Source organism: Monodelphis domestica, chromosome 1, assembly GCF_027887165.1.
Source record: "Monodelphis domestica isolate mMonDom1 chromosome 1, mMonDom1.pri, whole genome shotgun sequence".
Classification (NCBI taxonomy): domain Eukaryota; kingdom Metazoa; phylum Chordata; class Mammalia; order Didelphimorphia; family Didelphidae; genus Monodelphis; species Monodelphis domestica.
Window position 1 is genome coordinate 69,862,986 of NC_077227.1, and position 17,266 is coordinate 69,880,251.

At 41.3% G+C, this 17,266-nt stretch overlaps 1 protein-coding gene across 1 annotated transcript in view; it reads left to right on the plus strand.

Moving 5' to 3' along the window:
- Positions 1-16,954, plus strand: part of CDHR1 (cadherin related family member 1) — a 53,749-nt gene extending 36,795 nt beyond the window's left edge. The window contains exons 11-17 of the mRNA XM_001370964.3: positions 1,605-1,808; positions 2,151-2,303; positions 3,574-3,738; positions 4,848-4,915; positions 7,609-7,837; positions 10,713-10,967; positions 13,942-16,954. Of these exons, the coding sequence (XP_001371001.1) occupies positions 1,605-1,808; positions 2,151-2,303; positions 3,574-3,738; positions 4,848-4,915; positions 7,609-7,837; positions 10,713-10,967; positions 13,942-14,481 (1,614 nt within the window). The 3' untranslated portion in view covers positions 14,482-16,954. The remainder of the gene's footprint in view (positions 1-1,604; positions 1,809-2,150; positions 2,304-3,573; positions 3,739-4,847; positions 4,916-7,608; positions 7,838-10,712; positions 10,968-13,941) is intronic.
- The last annotated feature ends 312 nt before the right edge of the window (positions 16,955-17,266 follow it).

The window sequence follows — 17,266 nt, forward strand, 5'->3', positions numbered from 1 at the left end:
GGATCTCTTGGAGTCCCTGAAGGCAGGCTTAACTTGGGTTATAATTTACCAAGCAACAACCAACTTTCAGGAATCCAGGTTGGGGCACACCTTTTCTAGGAAAGGGTGGGGAATACAGCAAGGAGTCTTGTCCTTGCCTGCTGCCTACCTATTATATTACAGGGTTCCCATGGGTCCCAGAAAGTCTTACACCACTCAAGAATCTAGCTTTGGGGAGAATTTGCCAGTATACTGTATGAAAGCAACCCAGTATATATGGGCTTATCACCTCTGTTCCTCTAGCTTCCCATCCCAGTTTCCCAGGAATCCCTAAAGTCTTCCCCCATATAATCCCTCACTGTTTAACATTAATATCTGCTAACAAGAAAGAATATTCTTTGCTGGTATGTAAGTGACTGATAACACACAAGCTGTTAATCTTCCCAGGGGAGACTTGTGTCTTATGAAGGTGGAACTATATTCTAAATATTTAAATTCCTACTATTGCCTAGAATTTCAGATATTAGCTAGTTTTCTAGTCAAGAGGTTTTTTTGGGGGGGGCTTTGAGGAAGTAGGAGGCTTTGGGGGTTTTATTGAAAATCATACTACATATACCAGTGTGTACTTTGCCTACATATAAGACCAGTCAAGGACCTCTAGGTGTTTATGTATTTGGAAGTAGAAGGATTGTTGGGAGTAGCATTTGCATGATTGATAAGATCATAGATATAACCAACTTTCCTAAGGTCAAAGAGCTAGTAAGAGTAATAGTCAAGATTCACACACAGGTCCTCTACAAATTTGGAAACTCTCCTCTACTGAAAATTATATCCTGATGTTGTGGGTGTTTATATATCCAGAGATCTGGAGTAATTCCATCTACATATATGAATAATATGTATTAAGTTCTCACACTTTGCCAACCCTAGGGATACAGTTAAGAGAAGAGACAATATCTGTCCTCAAGGAACTTATTGTCTAAAAGGAAAAGCCAACATATAGAAGAAAGGTGACCAGAAAAAAGAGTTTTGGTCTTGTGAGTCACAGGAATGTTAACTTGATAGATCAATCAAAAACAATATCTTTACAGAAGTAATGACACTATATTCTTGATTTAATTAGAACAAGGTGGGAGAAGAAGATATAAGGGTACACACTTGGGGTGATAGGTCTAGTAGGCAGATGACTAGATAGCTGGATGGAATATGAAGATGAAACATGATCCAGTGTCCAGGACCATATAGCCCCTGTAGGGCTAGACCACTAGCCATAGTGAGCTAATTGGGCTAGTTTACAATCAAATCAACTTTGTCCAAGGCAGAGAACTACAAAGATGAGTGGTTTAACCACTCCATCTCCTAGGACTATGGATTCTGGAGGGACAGAGTGTAGAGATCCAGATCCAAATGCCCAGACCAGATGTAAAAGATGTTGGTACAAGGAGAGAGAAGCAGCAGATGGCAAGATGGCCTGGGTGGAAAACTAGGTGACTGAATGGAATGTGACAATAAAACATATCTATTTTTATTTGTTTATGTATGAGTGCATCCCTGTGTAAATTGAAGGTCTATAGTGAGCTAGACTTGGCTCTGCAGTCCTGAAGCCCCAGTGTTCCTTCCTATAGGTGTCAGAGGTCAGTTCCAGTGGTGTCCTGGCAGCTCAAGTTTCAACTACTGTGACTATCAGGGTAGTTGACCTCAACAACCATCCCCCAACGTTCTATGGAGAGAATGGACTCCAGAATATGTTTGAGCTGACAATGTATGAGCATCCATCTGAAGGGGAGATTCTTCGGGGCCTCAGGATCACAGTCAATGACTCTGATCAGGTGGGGAAAATGTGGGACTATGGGGGAAATCCTAGTACCTATATTAGGAAAGGAGAGGTTTAAGTTGGGATACAGAGGGGAGAAGCTTGGCCATCTTATTTCTTTCCATAGTAACTAATTCTTGCTAATTAAATACTAAGCCTCAGTTTTCCCAACCTGAATATGATGGGATTCATCTACATTGTCACTAAGGTCATTTCCAGAATTGATGTTCAATGAAATGTAGACTTTAAAAAGGAGGGGGTGTCCACAAAATTTATTGTATCTCTTTCTCTCTCCCCAACTCTCACCTCTACCCTCTGTTCCTCTGCTCCTACTATCCCTTCTACCTTTCTTTCCCAGGGAGCAAATGCCAAGTTCAACCTGAGGCTTGTAGGAGCTGGAGGCATCTTCAGAGTAGTTCCCCAGACTGTCCTGAATGAAGCTCAAGTCACCATCATCGTGGAAAATTCAGCTGCCATTGACTTTGAGAAGATCAAGTTATTGACCTTCAAGGTACAATCAATTTAGGGGGCAGCTGGGTGGCTCAGTGGATTGAGAGCCAGGCCTAGAGACAGGAGGTCCTGGCTTCAAATCTGACCTTAGACACTTCCCAGTTATGTGATCCTGGGCAAGTCACTTAACCCCCATTGCCTAGCCCTTGCCACTCTTCTGCCTTGGAATTATTGATTCCAAGATGGAAGGTAAGGGTTTTCAAACAAACAAACAAACAAAGGTACTGTGCAAGTTTCCAGATTCCCATGGAATTGTAAAGAACTCAGTTAAGAAAAGAGGAGCCAGGCTAGGGGATGGACCCTTCCTTTCTCTTTCTTAGTGCAATCCAGAAGATCTTACCCCGTGAGTCTTGATGCCCCATCCCTTCCCAATTTTTTCAGGGATGAGCAAATTCCATGATTCACTCCTGTCCTGATTGAACTCATCCATCTTTTCTATGTAATCAAGGGTTGGCAACTTTTCACAGCTAGAAAGTCAATTCTCCATTTCTGAGAGGATGACATGGTAACTCCTTTCAGAGAAGGGCAATCAGAGTTATAGTAACCACTAAGATTATTTCTCTATTCCCCAGTAAATATTGCTGTATTTTGAAGAATCTCCCTGCTACGTAAAAGAATCAGAGGACCTAAATCCAAATTCACCTCTGCTGCTTAGTAACTATGAAGACCACATCAAAGGCACTGCACTGTATTTGGCTCTAGTTTCCTGATTTGTAAAACAAAGGATTTGAACTAGAAGGATCCCTTCCAGCCCTAAATCCCATGATTCCAAGGAAGAATGCTCCATTAGACTTCAGGTTCCCAGGGAGAAAAAAAAACAGTAGGAATGGAGAAGCAGCAGGATGGGAGCAGAGTAACCTTTAGGTGTTACCAGCTAACACTTCAGTGATCAATTAACACGCAGCAGAGATTAAATAGCCAGTTGGTCCAGCAGGGACTGCAAGAATAGATACTAGAGAACCATTTGGGCAGGGTCAAAACACCTAGGGAAAGATATGGATGCTATTAATGGAGACAGAAAGGCAAAATAGACAAGCATTTCCAGCTTCATGACTTGCCTGAAGTCAGCTTGACTGCCATCTACAGTCATCTGCTCTGCCATCTTGAGCATACATGCCTTGGGTTACCCACCCTTAAACAAGAGGCTCTCTGCCTTGGGAGCATCAAGGCTACATTTGTTCTGTGGTCACCTCAAGTTTGCTTCCCAGTTTGTGTTTGGCATTCAACAGCATTTCCCTAATGCCTCCACCTCCCTCCTCTTCCCTTGCCAGCTTTTGGCCGTGGAAGTGAACACTCCTGAGAAATTCAGCTCCACAGCAGACATTGTGATCCACCTCCTCGACACCAATGACAACGTCCCCAAGTTTTCCTCTGACTACTACATTGCCCGGATCCCAGAGAATTCTCCAGGGGGGTCTAATGTGGTGGCTGTCGCAGTGAGTTGGGAAAGCTGAGGAACTTGGCTATGAGGAGGGGAGGACTATTATTGAAAGCTAAGGTGCTTGTGGTGAATTGATGGGAGAAATGAAGAGTTCATTGTCCAAGGAGGGGAGGTAATAAAAATGGGAAGGTGCTGGGATTGGATGTTTCGCCAAAGCATGACTTCTCCATCTAAGGTTGCATCTGAGAAACTAGGGTGAGGCTTTAGGAGGCATTGTGATGCTTGGATAAATAGGGGAGGCTTTCTCATAGCTATTTTCTGCTAGGTCTCCCAAGTGTCACAGGAAAAGGAAAGCAAAGGATGTTAGCTAAGAGATCTGAAGAAGTGACACCTCCAAAGCCACCATAGTCCCCACATGGAGAGCCATGTGATTCCTCCTTCTCCCAGCCTCCTAGTGCTATTGTTGTATATTTATCTGTCAGTACCAGCCAAGGCACTGCCCTTCAGCTTGAAGGAAAACAGCAAGCATGAGGGATCTGCCTCAGACCTCTAGGAAGGGCTGTGGCCAATAGTGAAAACTCAATATGGAGAAGGTCAAAAACAGCTGACTGTTCTGCCTGGGTTTTTTCCCTTGTGCTTTTCTTCAGTGAAGTTTGTCTTTCTAAATGGCATGGTGGAGAAATGGGGAATTTCTTTTAAAGATTTTATGGCATTGAGAAATTCTGGAATTGAATCCAAAGCCACAGAAATTGCCCCATTGAGGAGCATGTCTTCCCTTCTCTCAGAACTTTCTATTCTGCTCAGATCCCCAACCTACTGGTCCCACCAATACTTGAGATCCATTGGGAGGGAAACCACTAGTTTCAGGTCAGTTTCTGCAGCTGACCAGACTCCAAAATCTCCTTGTGAGGCAATAGAGAGAATGTCCATGTGGTCAATGTTGGGGAGGCTAAGAAACTAACCTCTCTAAGGAGCGATAGGGGGTGTTATACTTAGGATCAAAAACAAAGAGAAAAAATCTTGGCATATCTAATAAGCACTTGTCAGAATTACTATCATGGGAATTCTTTTGGGTAGAAATTGGACTAGATAACCATTGAGGCTCTTTCTATCTCTCAGATTTGGCATTTCTATGAGTGAATTCTGTCTAACCCCCTTTTCTAGGCAATGGATCCAGATTCGGGTCTGTGGGGTGAAGTCAAATACTCCATTTATGGGGCAGGAGCAGAGCTGTAAGTATAACTGTGGTCCTGGGCACAGAATCCAGAATATTCATCTTATTATCACATGCCATCAGCATGATGGCAGAAATTACAAGACTGTCATAGGTGCCCAGTACCCTGGCACAGTCTGTGGGGATTTGGGTAGGAAAGGAACACAGGGCGGGGGGAAGAGTAAAAAAGTATGTAGGGAAAAGAAGGATGATCAGTCACATTTATATTACAATTTAGAGCATGTTCTCTTCCTTGTGAGAAAAGTAGTACAAATAATATTATTCCCATTTTACAGATGAAAAAACTCAAGACTCAGAAAGGGGATATTACTATCCAAAGCTAGTAACCTAGTGAGTGTAAGCTATGTCTTCTGACTCCCAAATCCAAACCTTTTTCCAAAGTGGAGGTACTCTCTAGAGACCAATCTCAAGAAGATTTCCAGATATCTGGGAAAGCAGAAACTCTTTCCTCTGCTTCAGAGACCTTTCTGTGAAAACAGACCAGGCAGGAGTTGCTTCCTCCTCTCACACAGCAATCAAAAGCAGGGAGAACAGTCAGACAGAAACAGAAAGCTTACAAACCAGATAATTAAACATCTGCTGACTTTCCAATTTATTCTGGCTTTTACCCTTCCAGAAGTGCTTCATCTATAAATATTAATAAATTCTTGGGTTTTCAGGAGGAATCTGGTTGCACCTGATTAGAATTTCCTACATTCTGAAGCTTGGGTCAAGAAGAAATAAGCATTCCAGGCATTTTACTAAACATTTCATGAATATAATCTCATCTGATCCTTCTAACAATCCTAGAAAGTATACAGCACAGTGCCTGGCACAGAGTAGGCATTTAATAAATGTTTTCCCCCTTTCCCTTCTTTTTTATCCTGGAGGACAGAAACCAAGCTTTATTTATTAGTATATCTCCCTCTGTATCTAGCCATTTGTACATACTAAGCACTAAATCATTGTTTGATGAATGAATGAAAGACCTCAGTAGTCAAACAAATCTGGGATATAGAAGAAAGAGAGAGCAGCTGGAGTCCAACTTTACTCCCAGCAGACATTAGCAGTTGGGATTGCCAGATGAAAGGGAAAGGCATGATGGTGGTCAACCAGACCTCTCACCATAGACTAGTTGGAAGAGACATATAGATTGTCTAGTCTAAACCCTTCATTTTATAGATAAGAAAATAATATCCTAAGAAGAAAAGCAGTTTCTTACTAAGCTCATACTGCTTGTTGTTCAATCATTTTTCAGCCATGTCTGCCTCTTCATGACGCCATTTGGGGTTTTCTTTGCAAAGATACTGGAATAGTTTGCCATTTCCATCTCTAGCTCATTTGACAGATGAGGAAACTGAGGCAAAGAGGATTAAATGGCTTGCTTGGGATCACACAGCTAGCTAGTAAGTGTCTGAGGTCAGATTTGAGCTCAGAAAGAGGAGTCTGCCTGTGCCAACTAATAAATAGCTAATAAGTAGCTTTCCAAGAACATTGGAATCAATGAGGAGAAATGAGATAAAATTCACTAAGCTGAGAAAAAAATCCAAGACAGAGAAGGTAAGAAGCAAGTCAGGGTCAAGTGTGAATCAAGTGGAAAGAAAAGGTCCAGATGCTGCCATGGTGGAGGCGTTGATAGGTCCTTCCAGCCCTCTCCAGAAGAATTAAGTCAAACACTTACTGGTTGCCTTAGCTGTCTAGGAGACCCTTGAACAACTATGAAACTAGTCATCTTCCTGCTGCTTAAAGTGACTCAGAGCCAATATCTCCCAGAGGACAGGGACTGATACTACATAACCTAGATTTGAAATCAAAGAACCTGGGTTTGAATCCCCACTCTGGTCCTTGCTATCTGTGTGACCTTGGTCGAGTAAGTCACTTATCCTCCTACGATCTCAGTTTCTCCTTTTGTAAAATGAAAGGCATAGATTATAGGATCTTTAAAATGACTTTCATTTCAAAATCCTATGATCTCACAGTCATTAATTAATCCAAACTTCCCCTGATGCAAAGGTCCATTATCTCTCTGGTAGGTAGCATTTCTCTCCCTCTCTCTCTCCTTTTTTCTCCCTCTCTCTCCATTTCTCCACCCCTCCCCACCATCTCTCACACGCACACAATTTTTTTCAACCAAGACAATGAATAAATTAAGGAAATAAGTGTGATATTGGTCTCAGGTTTATTACAGCCTATACCTTCCTGACTTGCTAGATGATAACTTTTTTTAAAGTGGCCTCTCCATTTGGAAAGAACTTGGAGAGACCCTATTTATATTGTATATATCACTTATGTTCGTAGTTGTTGGCATGTCATTTTTCCCATTTAGAATTAGAATGGGAGCTCATTTAAGCAAAGACCTTGTTTTGCCCACCTTTGTATCCCTAGCATTGAGCACAGTGCCAGGAAAATAGAGTTTAATAACTATTGGTGCATTGACTGACTCCACTAGCTTTCCCATACATAAGAGGTTCTTTGTGAGGCTTGGCAGCCAATGATCTGGAGAATTCACATATAGGAAACTGAACAACTTATTAATACCAGAAATCGTATTCTAAGAGAGGAAAACATGAATACTTCAACCCTTCTCTCCCCCTAGGGAAGTTTGGAGAGAATGTGAGTTGACTGTCAGAGAAGAATGGGTTGGTTCATATTTTAATGTCTTGCCTGTTGGTTTCTCGTCCATATAAATGACGTGTCATCTGATCTTCCCAGATTCCTGATCCACCCATCTGCAGGAATCATCTATACTCAGCCCTGGGCTGCCCTCGATGCTGAGGTTACCTCCAAGTACAATTTCTACGTGAAGGCAGAAGACACAGAGGGCAAGTACAGTCTTGCTGAAGTGTTCGTCACAGTGCTTGACGTCAATGACCACTCCCCAGAGTTTGATGAAAACATTCAGGAGACGACAATGGTCCTAGGAACCCCAGTAAAAATTGAGGTGGGTTACTAGACCGACCCTTTAGGGGAAGGCCCCATTTTTTAAATGGTATGGATAGACTCCATGCCATGCAAACCATTATCATCAAGGGAAATAAGGAAATCATAGAATTCTGATTCGATATTAGAGATGAAAGGGCACTAAGAAGACCAGATAAGCCAGTCCTCAATTTTTTAATTTGGCTTTTAAAATATTTATAAAGATTTATTCTTTTCCTTTTCTCCTCAGTTGAACAATTTTTAAAAAAAAGCAAAACTCTTGCATTCAATGTGCATAGTCCAGAAGAACAAATTCCCACACGGGTCACACTCAAAAAAAGAATGTCTCATCCTGGGCTTTAAGTCCATCATCTCTCTGATAGGAAGGGGGTGACATGATTCATCTTTAATGCTCTGGACTCGTGGTTCATGAATGCATTGATCAGAGTTCTATAGTCTTTCAAAGTTGTTTTTCTTTTTAATGTTGTCACCGTGTAAATTATTCTCCTAGTTCTTGTCAATTCACACTGCATCGCAAGTGTTCCCAGTTTCCTCTAAAACTGTACATTTTGTCATTTCTTACAGCACAATAATATTCCATTACATTCATATCCCACAGTTTTAGCCATTCCCCAAAGGGTGAGCACCTGCGTAGTTTACAATTTGGGACTAACATAAAAAGAGCTGTTATAAATATTTTTGTTCATACGGATCCTTTTCTTTCTTCCTTGATCTCTTTGGCTTAGGAACAGTATAGCCAGGGAAGCTAGGTAGCCCAGTGGACAGTGTCAGGTCTGGAGTTGGGAAGGAGCTGAGTTCAAATCTGACCTCAGATACTTCCTAGCTGTGTGACGTTTGCAAATCACCTAATCTTGATTGCCTAGTCCTTGCCTTTCTTATGTCTTGGAACTGATACTAATACAGAAGTTAAGGGTCAAAAAAAAAGAGGGGGAGTAGTATACTTGGGTCAAGGTTATATGAAGTTTAGTGACTCTGAGCGAACAAATTTCAAATTGCTTTCCAGAATCTGAAACTTACACCTGAGGACATTGAAACATGACATGGTCAAGGTCACATAGAAAGTCAGTGGTGGAAGAGACAGCTGGGTGACTCAGTGGATAGAGCCAGGCCTGGAGACTGGAGTTCCTGGGTTCAAATCTATGTGACAGCTATGTGACCCTGGGAAGTCACTTAATACCAGTTACATAGCTGGACACTCAGTTCAGTGCAATGACTACTATGTTACCTTGTCTCAAACACAGTCCTCTAAATTAACTTGGCTTCTCTATGTCCAAATACCAAGGGCCTGGGCTGAGCTCTTTAGAATGAAGCCTGACTCACAAATAACTAGGACATGTAATTTGTTGGAGAGGAAACAACTAGCCATCAGATCCATCATAATTCAAGGAGCTTCTTTAGTACCTTCAATTGCATGCAAATGTACTTTTCTTTAAAAAAAAAACACATTATTTTTAGTAACAAGTAACTAGACAAGGGCTAGGCAAATGGGGTTAAATGACTTACCCAGGGTCACACAGCTTGGAAGTATCTGAGACCAGATTTGAACCTAGGACCTCCTGACTCCAGACCTGGAGTTCAATCCACCTATCTGCCCTGAAATGCACTTTTAATCAAAAGGAAATTTTGTATTTATTTTCTAATATGCCATTCTAGAAACAAAAAAGCTTGCCTCTGTGGCAACATCCCTATTTTGGCATTTACAAATAGACACAGCCCCCACAAGTGATTGCTTTGCCTTTTAGCATCAATACTCAAGGCATGAGATTCTCTCAAAGTCCTCCAAAGAAATCATTTTAATTTTTCTTTACAAAAATTAATATATAGCATTTGAGCAGAGAATGGTCAGCATCATGAAACCAAAAATCATTGCTAGATTCCATCCCTCCTCCTGTTCTCCTCTTTCCCTCTCTCCTCAACCCCCATCCCTCCCTCTCTCTCCCTTCCTCTTTCTTTCTTTCCCTCTCTCTCTCTCCTGTTCCCCACTCTCTCCTCTCTCTCTTCAATCTCCTTCCTTCCCACTCTCCCTTTCTCTTTCTCTCTCTCCCTCCCTCCTTCCCTCTCTCTCCCTCTCTCTCAACTGTCCCCCATTCTCTCCTCTCTCTCTCCTTGTTCTTCTTTTCTCTCTTTCTCTCTCTCTCCCTCTTTCCCCTCTCTCTCTCTCACACACACACACCACTCTATAGCCTGTCATTTAAGACATGAAATCGATCAAAGTCTACCTCCTCCATAGTAATTATAGAGCATGTTCCCTTCCCCAAATCAAGTCAAAAACTATTTTTTAACATCAGGGCCTGCCCTTGGAAGAAAAGAGAAGTAGATGGAGTGAAGGGGTCTTTGGACTTCTCCCTCCTTCCTTTCTGTTCCTGCCTCCTGGTTCTTTCTCCTCCATCCCTTTCACTGTAGCCATTCATCCAAATCTCCCCTCTCCCTAAAGCAAATCATTCAAAATATTTTCATTCCCATAGGGCAGCTGTTACAGGTAACCTATTAGGGGATAATCAGCCTGATTATACTAATTTACAGTATATCATGGCCACCCTTTATCCTAGCTGGGTTAGCCTCATGCTAATGCAAATGAATTTCATATTGATGACATTCCATACCACTTTTTTGAAATGAAAATTTCACAAGCAGAGAGGGAGATACCTTTATTTTGTGGAGAGACGGTTTCCCTAGAATCCCTTAAACTGAAAAATATCAGCCATTAACTACTCTTATGTGCAAATTCAGCCCTGTTAAGTGCTTACTCTATATTCTGCCATCTTCCACTCCCCAAGAAGAACCATCAGTTGTGTTTTCTTTAGTCACCTTACAGGATCATTGCTTAGGGAATGCCTGAGTTCCCAATGTCTGATGCCATCTTTCCTCATCTGCAGGCAACAGACCATGATGCAGAGGAGCCAAACAATGTCGTAGACTATTCCATCATGCAGGCAGAACCTGCCAACGTGTTTGACATCAATGAAAGCACTGGGGAGATCCGGCTGAAGGCCTTTGTCCACTCTCTGGACATCATCCACAACATCACCAAGAACAGAGACTGCACCTGGTCAGTGCTGGTGCAGGCCAAGGACCGAGGTTCTCCATCCTTCAGTACCACAGCTGTGCTCAAGATTGACATCCTGGATGAGGTGAGCCCAAGAGGAGCATGAGAAAGACACTTGCCCACGCCTCCCTCTCTAGGACCCTCCTCCATGTATTCAGTTAAAGAGTGAGCCATATATTGCTCTATCGTTAACAGGGTCCAAGTGATGTTTTTAGTTTACTCCCTGTAGAAACCAAGCTCACATTCCCTCGATCCAGTGCCACTTTTTCTAGATCTTGGTTTTATCCATTGAAAAAAGGGATTTTCAATACTACTTCTTATTCCATTTGTCATAACCCATCTTGAAACAAAAAACCATTCTTTTTTTAACTCTTCCCTTTTATTTTAAAACCAACACTGTGCATTGGTTCCAAGGCAGAAGAGCAGAAGGGTTAGGCAATTGGGGTTGTGACTTCCCAGAGTCATACAGCTAAGAAGTGTCTGAGGCCAGATTTGAACCCAGGACCTTCTGTCTCAAAGTCTACCTCTCAATCCACTGAGCCACCTTATACCCTCTCCCCTGGGGAAAAAAAAACTCTCTTCAGAATCCTAAATCAGATTGTATAATGTTACAGAAGTGACAATAATCCTCCTGCCTGATGCCTTGGTGGTTGGAGCCAGTATGGAATTAGGGAGAAGAACTCCAGACTTGGAGGCCTGGCTCTATTTTTAGCTTTGTGACTGTGACTAGGTCACTGTTGTTCCGTTTCAGTTCCCTTGACTATAAAATATGGCTATTAGTTTTCGTACTACCTTCTCCACAAGGTTGCTGTGACACTCAAATATGTCATGTGATAGAGCATTCGATATGGTATCTGAGGACTCAAGTTTGAATCCTGGTTCTGCTACTTACAGTCTCTGTGAGTGACCTTGGGCAAGTCTCCTGGCCTTAGTTTCTTCACCTATAAAATAAGAAATTATAGTAGATTCTAAATAAGTACAGTGGATGGAGTGTCAGGTCTCAAGTCAGGAAAGCCCCTCTCCTTAAACTCCCTGAGTTTAAATCTGGCCTCAGACACTTACTAGCTGTGTGACCCTGGGCAAGTCACTTAACCCCATTTGTCTCTGTTTCCTCATCTGTAAAATAAACTGGAGAAGGAAATGACAAACCACACCTGTATTTTTGCCAAGAAAATCCAGTGGGGTCAGGAAGAATCAGGCACAACTGTACAACTGAACAACAACTAGATTCTAAAATCTCTTCTAGCACTAAATCTTATGATCTTGGAAAGCAAACAATGAGAGTTAGTCAAGGTTTGCAATTAGAAAGACAGAAGAATAAGAAAGCAAGGTGATCAAGTGCAAAGAAGACAACACTGAAATGACTGGCTAATGGTCGGAATGGAGAAGGGATGGAAAATAAAATTAGGATCAAATGCAGAGATCAAAGGACTGGAGGTCTTGACAAAGTACGAGACGGGGATAGAAATTGAATCTGTGATTTCAGTGGTATAAGACACTCCCACATGAGGAGATTCCTTCTCCCAATTCAGGCTGGCTACTTTTTCTGCAGCCTCTACTCTAAGGTGAGCAGTGAGACCTTAAATGATGCCTAGGCTCACATAGAGTCAGAGGCAGCCCTTGAAGCCCAGTTTTCTCGGCTCTGAGACTAGTTCCATCCACTACGCTATGCTGTAAATGATACACACACATAGATGTAGATACATGGGACTTGTAAGCTGTAACACTCCATTTAAATGTCAACTATCATCAGCTTCCCTTCAAGAAAGGATCATCTTCAGCACTCTGTCTATCCAGCTACAACTGGATTCTTTCTTCATATATTTCCAAGTTAATTCAAAAGTAAGCCAAAGCATTTTCTTTTCTGTTAATGAAAAGAAAATCAGAGTTTCTTTTCATTAAAAGCAAAGTTCTTTTCATTTAAGACAGAGTTCATTAGTAATGTGCCTAAACATGCCTATAACCGAAGGCAAAACTTAACATATAATCCTAAATCTGATTTCCTTGCAGTGGTCTGAACATGATGCTGAGGTTAATGAAGGGTTTTGTTTGTTTTTTTTAATCACATCACAAGCTAGCCATTTTGCTGTAGCAAAAATCGAAGTGCCTCCTTCTCCTCAACAGCCATTATTCATTGAGTTTCTACTGTATAATGTCAATCAGTGGGAATACAACTGTATATAAGAGACAGTCTGCCTTCTAGGATCAAATTGGTAGGGAGATAGAAAACAAACATAAAAATGTAAACGACCATACACCCATTTAACAGAAAGGGATAATATCACATAGTAGAAAAAGCACCGGCATCAAAGCCTGAATAACCTAGATCCAAGTTCCATTTATGACCCATATTGGCTTCTTGACCCAGAACAAGTCACCTGAACTCTCAGTGCTTTCCAAGATTGCCCTCAGAGAAGAGTTTATCACTTGTGATTTCTCTCTATCAGTCAAATCACACATCTGGTTTCTGCGTTTATAAACATGTAAGCACCATAGTGCTATGGAATGAACTCTGGATTTAAAGCCAATTGCTCAATTTCTGATTTTGTTCATTGCTGACTATATGATGGTAATAAAATCATTTTTCTTTCTAAATTTTAACTTCTTTATTTGTAAAATAAGAATATATTTGAATTGTCTATTATTGCTCAGTTGGTTTTCAGTCATGTCCAATTCTTTATGGCCCCATTTGGGATTTTCTAGGCAAAGATACAGCAGTGGTTTGCCATTTCCTTCTCCAGCTCACTTTATAGATGAGGAAATTGAGACAAAGAGGGTAAAGTGACTTGCCCAGAGTCACACAGCTAGTAAGCATCTGAGACAAAATTTGAACTCAAGTTTTCGTAACTCCAGGCTCGGCATTCTGTCCACTCCATGCTCCACCTCATTGCCCAAACTGTCTATGGTATATATATAAATAGGTGTATATCCATCCCGCCTGATCCTCTCTGGCATGAGCAAGCGTCTATAAGTAAGCAAAACTGCTACCATGCCCTATCCAGCTTCCATAGGTGGAGGTCACTACTGATATATTGTGTTCTGTTTATACTCCTTGACAGACCTTGCATAGAGGACCCATGGCTGCCTTTCTGATGCAAACTAAAGACAACCCCATGAAAGCTGTAGGCGTGCTGGCTGGAGTCATAGCCATCATGGTGGTCATTACCGTTTTCATCTCCACTGCCATGTTCTGGCGCAACAAGAAATCCAACAAGATTCTACCAATCCGAAGGGTGATCCGAAAGAGGCCGAGTCCACCATCCCGTACCATCAGGGCAGAGTGGCTCAAATTCAAGAGGTCTCATGCAGGAGACAAATTTGCTGTCAAGGATGAACTGCCCAATGAGAACCATAACAACAACAGCTTGATGTTCACCCCACCTCCTACTGCACCAGCCCTGCCCCCTCCACCCACCCCCATTCCCAAGATCAGTCCCACGGAGTGGACAGTGCCCACAGTCTCTGGCTCACTGACTCCCAAGCACACCCGTAAACTGCTGAAGGAAAAGGCTTTGGAGAGTCCTGTCCAATCTGCCCTTGTTTCTGAGCTCAAGCAGAAGTTTGAAAAGAAGGCTATGGACAACAAGCCTTACTTCTGAGAAATTTCCCGTGGCCACTCTCAAGGCCCTCATCCCACTGTCCTTGTCCCTGACAACTTCTAGATTCAGCTAAAAGCAATTCAGATGGCACAGTCACTCGTTTTTTGTACAAGTATTTACTGTTCATTTGCATGGATTCTCTGCCAATCTCCTTTTCCGTTTTGCAGTGGAAATAATTTCTTCAGTGACCTAGAACGTAGATGCTAATCACTAGATTATAGTTGACCGTAGTCTCCTCTAGAACTTTACCAAATGTCCCACTGCAGACAAAGTGTTCATTTGTTGACCGATGTTCAAGTTGCCATTGGATGGGGTTTCATAGGTCCTCTTGTTCCTCCTCATTCTTGGAAAAACTGAAGCTTGTTTGGTCATTATTTCTGAGCAGCCTGACCCAAAAGAATCTCAGACTAGGAACAGAACTCCTGCCAGATGTGATGAGACCTCTATATAGTGTGATGCCAGCTCAGGTTGTTCTCAACAGGCTAGCTTCCAAATGCTAAACATTCCTTGAGAAACAGAATGGAGAAGCTAGTAATAATGTTCAGTCTTGACCTGAATAAAGCAACTTCAAAGGCAGTATTTTGAGAGCTGTTAGGAAAGCACACACAGTCAAAGGGAGGTCAATGGTGAGCTGAAAATGCTCATTAAACTACACTATTAAAGGAGAAGAGCAAAATATATTGTCTAGGTTTTCAAGACAAAAAAATGATAGATTATGCTTTCATCCTCTGTACTACAGGGTTTGGAATGGAGATAACTGATTCTTGCCACTGGTGGAAGCAGATACTTAAGTATCCAAGTCCACCGAGGAAATGACACATTAGTGCTTGGGGATGATCCAGAAACTGCAAATGTTGCTCAAGTTCAAATTCATTAGACTGAACCATATACATCTGCATATACTGTATCCGTATATACACCCACAAGTATTTTAAGTCCCATCTCTCTCCATGGAACTGCCCTGGAATGGTAGTTCCTTGAAAAGGCAACAAGGGATAGTAGAAATATCATTGGATTAAGCCTTAGGAGACCTGGGTTCTAGCCCTGATTCTGCTATTATTCTGATGAATATTCTTGATTCTGCCATGTGACCTTGGGCAAATCACTTGGCCGCTCTGTTTCAATGAACTTATTATTTTCACAGTCATTTCTGCCCTACCTAACAAGGAATTGTGAGGATCAAGTGAGCTACTAATGAATGGGAACATGGGAAAGCTATAATACATTCTACAAATGTAAGGTGGCACAGATACTGGTCTTCAATTTCAAAGACCTAGGTTTGAGCCCTGGATCTGTTACTAGCTATGTTCTGTGTTATTCTAAGCAAGGTAGTTACCCTTTGAACCTCAATTTTCTCATCTGTAAAATAGGGATGCATCTCATACTACCTATCTCACAGGGTTGTTGTGGGGAAAGTGCTTTATAAATTTTAAAGTATCATAAAAATGAGAAGGATGATCATTAGGAAGAGTTGTGGAACATTAGTTCCAATACAAAGTATTGAGTGTCCCTCACCTCTCATGAGTTTGCCACAGAGTCACAAAATTTGAATGAAATCAGGGGTTTTTTGTCTCAGCAGGGCCACTCTTTTGCAAAAATACATTGCTATTCAGCCAGTCACTTATGTCAGTGTTATATAAGGGAACAGCCAGAGAAGCCACAAAAATAATAGAAATAAAAAACCAAGTGAGATAATAGTCCTATTAGTCATCCTTCTCAGATGGCTGTGTTCATATAACCATAGAATGTTAGAGCTAATATGAGTCTTTAAAAGCATCTACTCTAATAGCTTCCTTCTATTGATGCAGAAATTGAACCAGAAATATGAAGTGATTTGTTCAGGACCCCCCCAAGACCAATTCCTGGCAGAGCCAACACAATCATTCAGCTCTCTTGGGTCTTGGCTTTTCCCACAACACTACATATAATTCAACGTGAGCATTATTATCTTAAGGGTTTGGCAACCTTTCCCTAAGAGATAGGGAAGGAAAGAATCCATATCCTATATAGGTGGGACTTGCTTTAAGCAAATCCACTCTCAGGAAAACCAGGAATATGTAAAAAGATAAATGGAGGACAGTTTCTTGCTTACCTTGGATAGTCCACTTCAGATGATTTTATTTTTTTAAATGTGACTTACACATAACTTTTCTTTGGGTGAATGTGTTAGTACAATGTGTTCCATTAATAATTGGGAGGATAGACATATCACCTGCTCCTTAGATTCCATGTTAGGTTTTCTCCTAATTCACGGCGCTGCCATTAAGTTTGATTTGGAAACGGGGGAAGGATCAAGAGATTCAATGAAACTAACTAGAAGGATAGGGTGAAAGGCCAACAAATAGTAAAGAAGGGGAGTATTGTTATATACCATGGATATTTGGGGATTTTTTTTCATTGAACATTACCACTCCTGCCAGTTGTATTGTATTTCTTTTTTTTTGTAATTATGAATAAAATCCTTTAAATCAAAGCCATGTTTTTACTGTATGTAGTTTCTGATCTCTTTTACCTACCCTATCTGCCTGAGAAGAAGGGGAAACAACTTTTAAAAAATCCTAAAGTTTAACAAAGAGAAAAGAAGAAAGTGAAAAGTAGTTGAAATTGTATGTTTTCCTTGGCAACTTGGCAGTATAATGGTTAGACTTTTGAACCTTAAGTCAAAAAGAGCTAAGTTCAAATCCTACCTCAGATATTTATTAGCTCTATGAACAAATATCTCAGCCTCAGTTCTTCATCTTTAGAAGGATAATAATAATAAAGCCTACTCTATAAGGTTGTTATG